Here is a 9,688-nt window from a genome sequence, read left to right as displayed (position 1 = left end):
TAAAAAAAAAAAAAATTATAGTAAAATTAGCCACGGTTCACCCGTGGCAAACAAAGCCTTTTAAATCAACCCAAAATTTAAATTAGCTGTGGGTAGGCCGTAGCTAAGTATCATATTGTGACCGTGGCAAGAATTTGCGGGAAAAATTGGCGCTCATTTTACCCACGTGCTAACCGTGGCAAATATTTAAATTTGGAAAGCTGTAAATACAGAGTTGCCACGGTTTGAGTGTGGCTAACATTTGTTACCACGATTTCGAAGCTCGTAGCTAAATGACAATTTGACCGTGGCTAAAATTTTGCAACGCCCCCATTGACCACAGTTTTGTAACCGTGGGTAATTTTTTTTGCTACGGTTATATTGAACGTTAGCTACGGTTTTGACCGTGGCTAAATGGCGAGTTTTTGGTAGTGCCCCTTCAGAGGTACCCTCTTTTCTCATTTCAAAATATTTGATATCTATATTCACCTCATTTTAAATTCTGGGATGTTCTTGTTCCTCTGTTTCATTGCAGTATCATTTTTAGATGTGATCATTGTATTCTTTTTTTATTGAAGTTTCAGAATTTTGTGGGAGATAAGCACCTGCTAGAAACAATGGTGGAGACTCCGTATAATGGAAGAATAAGGCAAGCTTTAACAGTTGTGAATGGCGGGCACGATGTTGGCCTAAGTAGTGCTCCTCCGAGTAATGCTGGATCGGATTATGGTGTAATAGAGTTCACAAGAGAAGATGTAGAAGCATTGCTAAATGAAAAAGCCAAAAAGAAAGAAAGGTTTAATTATAAGGTCAGTTCAAGTTTGAAATTTTGTGGTCCTTAAGTTTAAATGCTATATAGATAGATAGATATATTTGAATTTGAAATTAAAGGGGATAATATCAAGTTCAATGTATATGGTTTATAGCTTTGTGCATTATTTGCTCATAGTTTACGCATAAGTCGACAAGTATTCTTGTAAACTGGGCCGTAGTATTTAAACACAAGTTATAACCCTAAATTTGAATAACAGAAAGGTATTGCAATCAGAGGTGTAGGCAAAATTGACCAAATTCCGTGATCACATCTTGTTTTCTCTGTTTGCATTTTTCGTATATATTTACTTTTTAACCAGGGTTTCTGTTCTAACAGATTTACATGATGCTAGTAGTAGTATTATTTTACCTACTGCTTGATTACTCATATTATATGAACAATTTAATGTCACCTTTGAATAAGAAAAACGATTTAATGTAACTCTTTATGTTTTTTAGGAAAGATGTGAAAATATGGTGGATTATATAAAAAGGCTCAAGGTTTGTATCAGATGGTTCCAAGACCTGGAGACGAGCTACTCAATAGACCAGGAAAAATTAAAGAATTCACTGGAAATGACCAAGCAAAAAAGTATAGAAATCGGTAAGATAATTTACCGATTTTCTTCACTTCGGACCGTGATAAATAAATGCTATTGCTTGCTGATTTTTATTACCAATATGCCTAGATTTATTTATTTTATTTATTTATTACAGAGATGCTGCTTAAAATCAAGGAAGAGGAGCTGAATTTAATTATTATAGAAATGAGAAAGAATTGCACTTCTTTACAAGAGAAATTGATAAAGGAAGAAGCAGAGAAGTCGGTAAGAAAGATTTTGAAGTCTTTTGCCTTTTAAATTTTGGAAAAAAATAATATGAAAGGAAATGCCAATCATAATAAGCTTTGAAAATATCTTTGTAAATACAAGGCTGCAGTGGAATCTCTTTCTAAAGAGAGAGAAGCAAGGCTTGATATTGAGAGGTCACATACTACTCTTTCCGAGGACCTCGGAAAAGCTGAACGAGAGATTCAAAGTGCAAATCAGAAGGTAAAATAACAATATAATTCTAGTTCAATGAATTCCTTTCCACTTTTTTTCTTCTTCCAATCATTGCAGGAATTAAACTAATATTAATTATTGTCTTCATTGATGGATTTCTGCAGATATCCTCGCTCAATGAAATGTATAAACGGTTACAAGAATACATAACAAGTTTACAACAGTACAATGGAAAACTTCATACTGAGCTTTCATCAGTTGAAGATGAACTCAAACGTGTAGAGAAAGAAAAGGCTACTGCAGAGGAGAACATCGCCATGCTAAAGGGTCAACTTACTTTATCCATTGTAAGTTCTGCTTTCACATGTGATTCTTTTCAATTGGAATTCAAGTTAGAATAGGCTAAGATATACTCATTCTTTATCTTCTTCTGGGATGTTTAGACGAAGATAATGTAGACTACGTTGAATATGATATACTTTGAAGATGATTCAAATTGTATATAATATTTTGCTCAACACAATTTCTTGTGACCTAAGTTATTGAACTTAATTGATTGTTCTGTTTGTTCTATCTTTCATTTCGTATTCATGCAACCGGTATATTATTCAATTTCCTTGGTTCTTTTAATAGTCTTCTCAAGAAGAGGCCACAAAGCAGAAGGATGATCTTGCTAGTGAAGTTTATTCTATGAGAGGAGAGTTGAAACAAGTAAGAGATGATAGAGACCGTCAATTATCTCAAGCGCAAAGTTTAAATGCTGAGTTCATGAAACTAAAAGAATCTAGGGAGAACTCTTGCATTGAATTGGACAGCTTGACATTAAAAGCAAGTGAACTGGAGGTTGGTTTCTATACCTGATTTCCTTCTATTAAATATCACACTATTTTATTATTAGAGTCATGACAGGACGAGTTTCTTTCGCAGGAAAAAAGTTCATTGAAAGAGAATCAAATAAAGGCATTGCAAGAAAAGTTAGCAGCTGCAGAGAAGAAATTGCAGGTAATAACAACATTCTTTTGACAAAATTGTTGCGTGCTATTGGATATAAAAACCACTTGTGTTTTTTGTAAGATATAGAACCATAACAGCTTAGGATAGTTATTCAACGTAACCATTATTATCATTATCATGTTGTTAATTGCATATGTTTCTTGTTAGGTGACTGATGTATCTGTATTCGAGACAAGGACAGAATTTGAAGGGCAACAAAAACTTGTTGACGAGTTGCAAAGACGCTTAGAAGATTCAGAATATAAACTTATAGAAGGGGAGAGGCTGCGAAAAAAATTACACAATACCATTTTGGTAATTCATTGAACCGAAAGATTTGTTGATTATAAGAAAAAATCAGACACCTTATTAAACAATCTCAGTTTTAACAGGAGTTAAAAGGGAACATCCGTGTATTCTGTCGCGTGAGGCCTTTGTTGCCAGATGAAAGTCGTAGCACAGAAGGCAAGATATTCAGTTATCCATTATCAATGGAAACTTCTGGACGAGGAATTGACCTAGCCCAAAATGGTATATCTCTTGTGATGATGTATTTGAAAGTATAATTTTTCTTATTTTTCTATGATTGTTTTAGTTATGATCTTATTAAATTGGCAACTCGTGTGACTCCTATTTTGTTTTTAGGCCAGAAGCATTCTTTTAAATTTGATAAAGTTTTTATACAAGACGTATCACAAGAAGAAGTGTTTGTAGAAGTTTCACAGCTTGTACAAAGTGCTCTTGATGGTTATAAGGTAATTCAAAGCTCTTCTGTTGCAAGCTTTATATCATTTTTTACATTTTTCCTTGGATTTCTTTGGTTCTGATCTATTAATGCTACATATAAGGCACGTCTTGGTTATGCTGCTATTCAAATATGCATGTAAATCAATATAGACACATACACATCAACCATTTGGATTTATTCTGAAATATGATGTTTTCATTTTAGGTTTGCATCTTTGCCTATGGTCAAACAGGATCAGGGAAAACCTATACAATGATGGGAAGACCTGGACATCCTGATGAAAAAGGGTTGATACCTCGTTCGTTAGAACAAATATTTCAAGCAAAACAGTCTCAACAACCTCAAGGCTGGAAATACGAAATGCAGGTAACATTGGAGTACTTTCTTCTTAGCTTACCTCATTATTGCATTGTAATGTAAACAATTTTTTGAACATGATCCGAGATGGTTCTTGTTATAAAATTTTCAGGTGTCAATGTTGGAAATATACAACGAAACCATTCGCGATTTATTATCTACAAACAGATCATCATCGGATGTATCACGCGTGGAAAATGGTACTCCTGGAAAGCAATACACAATCAAACATGACGTAAATGGAAATACACATGTTTCTGATCTTACAGTAGTGGATGTACACAGTGCGAAAGAAGTCGCGTTTCTTTTAAATCAAGCTGCAAATAGCAGGTAACTATTGTTAAGACACTGCAAAATGCAAATGAACTTGCCATTTTATAACTAGAATTAGATAGCTACATTTTTAAGAGATATATCTTTATTAGATTAAAATGGACAAACTGGTCTAGTAAAACATAATTTGATATGATTTTGGTGCAACAAAATGTTGGCTTTCTCATCAAAATTACAAAACTTTAGCATTTTTATGTAGAATTTAATTGTATTGATTATTCTGGTTTTTGCCTCTTAGATCTGTGGGAAAAACTCAGATGAATGAACAATCGTCAAGAAGTCATTTCGTGTTCACTCTTCGAATATATGGTGTAAATGAGGTATTCATGTTTCTCTTAAGATAATAGTCAAAACTGCATTTTATATCTATTCTACATTCCCCTCAATCTTCCATAATCATAACAATGGCATGCATCATAATTCAACCTAATTTATTTCTCTGCCAGAGCACTGACCAACAAGTACAAGGTGTTCTGAATCTAATTGACCTTGCTGGTAGCGAGCGTCTTTCAAAGAGTGGTTCAACCGGTGACCGGTTGAGAGAAACTCAGGTATGTAAAGCCACAGTGTTTTTTTTTTTTTTTTTTTTCATCTGTGCTTATTTTATTTCAAAATAGTTTTAACTTCATTTATCATTTGTAATCAGGCAATTAACAAAAGCTTGTCATCATTGAGTGATGTCATATTTGCCTTGGCCAAGAAGGAAGATCATGTGCCATTCAGGAACTCAAAGCTTACATATCTTCTTCAAGTAATTATCATTCTCTCACATGGCATTTCTTAAACTTTACACTACATTGATGATTATTTCTTTGTCATTGGCTTGAATCATTGAACATGATCTAACGTCGTGAATATAATGATGATTAAACAGCCTTGTCTTGGCGGGGACTCAAAGACGTTAATGTTTGTAAACATATCACCTGATCCTTCTTCGGTTGGCGAGTCACTATGCTCACTCCGGTTTGCTTCTAGAGTAAATGCTTGTGAGATTGGAACACCTCGTCGTCAGACCAATGGCCGCGCTACTGACTCTCGTTTGAGCTATTTCTGATCTTCAGAAAGAAAGATGTATATTTTTTTTAACCATTTGTAGCAGTCAAGTGCATGAGTGAGTACCACAATAAAAATGAAAATGAGTTTGATTAATTCTAACAACGGCATGTAGCTTGTATATGAAGTTATTGAGTATATTATGTAGTTTAAAAGCCATTCTAATAGTTCAATTTGTTATTCTACTTAATGCTATGTATTTATTTTACAACATTTCTCTTGTATAAATTGAAAAGGAATTTGTGTATGATTATGAAAACATTGAAATAACTTCATTCGCAATTGAATGATTTTGTATGTTTGAGGTAGATTTGCAATATGTGGAGAAAAAATCAATTCATCTCAAAATATCAAAATCCAAGGAAAATAATCTAAGGATTCAAAAACTGGAAAAAGACTAATCCTAGGAAGATTTTGTCACTTCCAATGATTGAGTGGATAAGGTCACAGTTTTTTTTTTTTTTTTGACAAAAAGGATAAGATCACAGTTAAGCAGCAAATTGAAACAACTCAAGTTGTATTAAACAATATGCATCAGATATTTCTTTAATATTAAAAAGCATCATACATATACACTTATTCTAGACTGCCAAATTCCGTAGTTATCTTTTCTTTTTTATTATGATTCGACTTCATGGTTATCTAATCTTTAAATATAAGTTATAAGTGTTTGGATGAGATAGTTCAGATCTTTTTCAGCTTAAATAAATTGACTAAATCTGCTATGATGGTACACCAACCTTAAAACTCTTGACGGAAATCTTTATCGTCCATCGCAGTCAGTTTCGCTAAAAGAATTAGTCTGTGTTCAATTTTAGAAAACAATTTTATTAGTTATGATATTATTAATTAATATATGAATGTTGCTCATTGGTTTCTTCAATTCTTATGTATGGTGGTCTTTTTTATTTTTTATTTTTTTTTATTAAATTCTTAGGCATTGATTTTAAATTGTGGTTTCCACAACCTTGAGTGTGGTTCATAACGGCAAATTGAGTTACTACTAATATAAAAAAAATTGCAACCTCCCCAGACCCCAGTCACATCACGGTAGCAATTGAGTGCACATCAAGTTATATGTATTTCAATTTTTCTTTAATATCAAGAGTAACGTGTTCATGCAATTGGAACTGCAATTTAAAACTTTGACTTTGGACACCAAATAAAACTTTGATATTATAAGAAATCAAGAGATTTTGGATATGAAAATGACATTATATGATATGATATATTTATCTAAAATTGTTAGTTCCTCATTGGAATGAGAAACATTGTCGCTCAAGATTTTGTGGGGAATTTTTAGAGTAGAAAAAGTAAAATACTAGAATAGATTCTTTGCTTATCACTTGTTCCTATCATATGATATATAATCCACAAAATTGTAAACTAGATGAAAATGAGAACTCATGAAAATGTTTATATGGTCCATCTTTCCACAACACACAAAAAAACAAAACTGACATGAAACTATAAGTTGCCAATTTTCATTTTGTTTTTGCATGTCGACATAACATAACATGAGTCATTGAACAAAGCTGACAACTAGCAAGAAGAGTTCTTCAATTTGAACATTCTTTGTTGTTTTTTTTTTCTTTCAAATTATTATAATGAATATATGACAAAAGTGTCTGTCTAATTGCAACTTAATTTGGTGCACGAACCACATGAGCATAGCTGAAGAATTGGTAACATAATGGCCCCAGCTAGATAAGATTGGTTATATTATATCGTAGTCAATTCAATTGTTGTCTTATTTATAAGGAAAATCAGCATTTTTTCTACAGTATATATAGTTTGTGTAGGACTCATATATTTCTATCCAGAGTTTGTATATATACACAAAACACCCTTTTGAAGAAGTAGAAAATAATGGGTGGTCAACAACAGCACAAAAAGTCCAAGGTTGTGAAAATTGACTCAAGAAAATCATGGGAACACCACATCACTGAAGCTACCAATAAAGGTTGCCTTGTAAGTATCATCAATTTTATGGTGATTTATTTAATTATTAATCACTTTGTTTGCATGTAAAATTATAACAATTGGGTGATTATGGTTTCAGCTTCGGATAGCATTAATCTATATAGTTATATTAATAGGTCTTTTATTTTGTTCATAAAATATTTGCAGGTTATGGTTCATTTTTCTGCTTATTGGTGCGTTCCTTCTATTGCTATGAACCCTTTCTTTGAAGAATTAGCATCCACCTATCAAGATGTCCTCTTTCTGAAGGTGGATGTGGACGAAGTTAAGGTAATTTTTTATGGTCTATGGAGGGGAAGGTCTTCCTTTTTCATTTGTGTTTTTAAAAAAATATTTATTCCATATATATATACCATTATCCGTGCAACACCGACATTTTAAATTGAAAGCGTGTCTAGTCTCTGACATGTTTTAGTAGGACTGATAAAAACAACGCAAAACCAACGAACTAAACTTTCAGTTTGTGAACTAATTGTCACAGTTCGGTTCATAAAGAATGAGCTCAGTTCAAAAAAGTACAGTTCGGTTTTCTGTGAAGGTAGTTCTGATTCGGTTCAGGACCAAAGAAACTACATGTTAGTTTATGATATCTCCTTCTATGTTGGAAATGGAGCCTCTAATTTGCAGCACATGCAATGTTCTCCAATATTCCCAAATTGTTTATTTTCTGATTCCAAACCCCACTTTGAGGTCACATGAACTGTGTTTTTATCAGCAAGCAAAAGCATGATATCACTAAGACTGGTTTGGAGCCTTTAACTTATAATAATGGCATTATTAACTTTGTAGATGATATCAATATGTGGCCTAAAATAATATCTTTTATCATCATCCTTTTTAGGTGGTTTCAAGGGACAAATTCTATGTATAAGTGCTAACTAAGTAACCACCTTTTGTTTCAATAATTTGTGAATTTTCTGGTTCAATATGCCAATTTTTATGTTGAGTGGAGAGGCTCTTATGGAAGAAACTGTTTATTTTGGATTCCAAACCCCACTTTGAGGGCTGTGTTTATACACATCACCATGCTTATTTTCTAAACTAATCTAAATAAAAAAATACATGTAGGGTTTCAACTTTCAAGCAAACTTAAAATAATAACATTATTGATCATAAATATAAACACAAGTGACATTAATATGTGACCAATAACAATATGTTATGTAATCCTCTTTGATGCATGATTGTTGTTTATCACTTGCACTCATAATTCTCTTAACTAACTACCTTTTGTTTGGACTGTTCTATGCTTTTTGTGACTCTATCTAGGAAGTAGCCTCCAAGTTGGAAATCAATGCCATGCCTACCTTTTTGTTGATGAGTGGAGGAAATCCAGTGGAGAAAGCTGTTGGTGCAAATCCTGATGAAATTAGGAAAAGGATGGATCATTTTATTAACCAAACTCATTCCTCCAAATCACTCTGATGGATGATGAGCACATTGAACAGAGTTTGACTAAGATGTAAATAAGATTTACTTTTTTTTTTTTCAATTTAAATTTTAAAGTATGATTCATTCCTGTGTAATAATATATATTCTAATGGTACTGGTCTTATTTTTTTTATTAATTTGTAAAATTATGTTTGGTGTGGATGTGAAGTGACAAACAAATTGTTTAGTTGATGTATTGTAAAAGGGTATTGTATTGTAGTACTTCAAAATGCTACTTGTATATTTAAATATTCTTTCTGGTTGTATCAACATACATGAACAAGACAACCTTTTTATTAGTCAACAAAAAAAAAATGAACAAGACAACCTTTTCTTTTGATCTTTCGTTTTTATTATCAACTTTTTTTTTCTCCTCCCAATAAGGCCATAGGACTGCTATCACCAAATTCAACATCATTTCAGTCTAATAAATGATTTGTCAACATGTGACTGCATTAGTCATGTTCGAGACAGTATATAATTGATATGAGCAAACATCAACAAACATTTTTTTATAGATGGATGAGATTAAATACCGTGGATCTTTCATTATTTTTTTGACCATTAGTCATATGTAGAAGAAATTGGTTTGTTTTTTAAAATTAATGATTTGGTTTGTTGATTTTCCATTGGCATTTGAAATGTTTGTGTATCCTTAAGTGTTTTTGACTTTCTCAATCAATAGTATTGTTCTTAAAATATGGATGAAAAATGTTCCAACACATGGTTTTTTGATGTACTATATTTATTCTACCATTTGAATGAACTTTTTTTTCAAAAAAAAAAAAATATTTTTTAAATTGTGGACCAAATAGAAACTTTTGGTAACTTAAAGAACTTGTTCAATTTTTTTTTTCTACACAAGTTTCCTCTACTTAGATAATCTTATTTGAAGTATGTTGACGGATAAATATAAATACCTTTTTTGACCGACATTCGACTTTTGATTTGACATGTTGTAGGAGTTCAAACCCTTCGCTAAACTTAAACAAAA

At 32.2% G+C, this 9,688-nt stretch overlaps 2 protein-coding genes across 2 annotated transcripts; both read left to right on the top strand.

The window, feature by feature from the left end:
- The first annotated feature begins 413 nt into the window (after positions 1-413).
- LOC146931824 (kinesin-like protein KIN-14N) lies at positions 414-5,550 on the top strand. Its single transcript, XM_085703409.1, has 16 exons — positions 414-788; positions 1,252-1,396; positions 1,510-1,619; positions 1,725-1,844; positions 1,961-2,143; positions 2,430-2,639; positions 2,724-2,798; positions 2,958-3,104; positions 3,182-3,320; positions 3,435-3,544; positions 3,742-3,903; positions 4,007-4,224; positions 4,466-4,547; positions 4,674-4,778; positions 4,874-4,978; positions 5,102-5,550. The coding sequence occupies exons 1-16, from the start codon at positions 597-599 to the stop codon at positions 5,279-5,281; spliced, it is 2,283 nt and encodes a 760-aa protein (XP_085559535.1). The 5' UTR covers positions 414-596; the 3' UTR covers positions 5,282-5,550.
- A 1,547-nt stretch (positions 5,551-7,097) lies between these two features.
- LOC146931823 (thioredoxin-like protein CXXS1) lies at positions 7,098-8,924 on the top strand. The gene is made up of 3 exons (XM_085703408.1): positions 7,098-7,251; positions 7,411-7,533; positions 8,533-8,924. Exons 1-3 carry the CDS (start codon positions 7,150-7,152, stop codon positions 8,686-8,688), a joined length of 381 nt encoding a protein of 126 aa, XP_085559534.1. The 5' UTR covers positions 7,098-7,149; the 3' UTR covers positions 8,689-8,924.
- Positions 8,925-9,688: the final 764 nt, after the last annotated feature.

The sequence above is a fragment of the Medicago sativa genome, chromosome 4 (assembly GCF_051527215.1).
Source record: "Medicago sativa cultivar Bolivia chromosome 4, Bolivia_mono, whole genome shotgun sequence".
Lineage (NCBI taxonomy): Eukaryota > Viridiplantae > Streptophyta > Magnoliopsida > Fabales > Fabaceae > Medicago > Medicago sativa.
The sequence above is the reverse complement of the archived record's forward strand: the minus strand, read 5'-3'. Positions and strand labels throughout refer to the sequence as shown.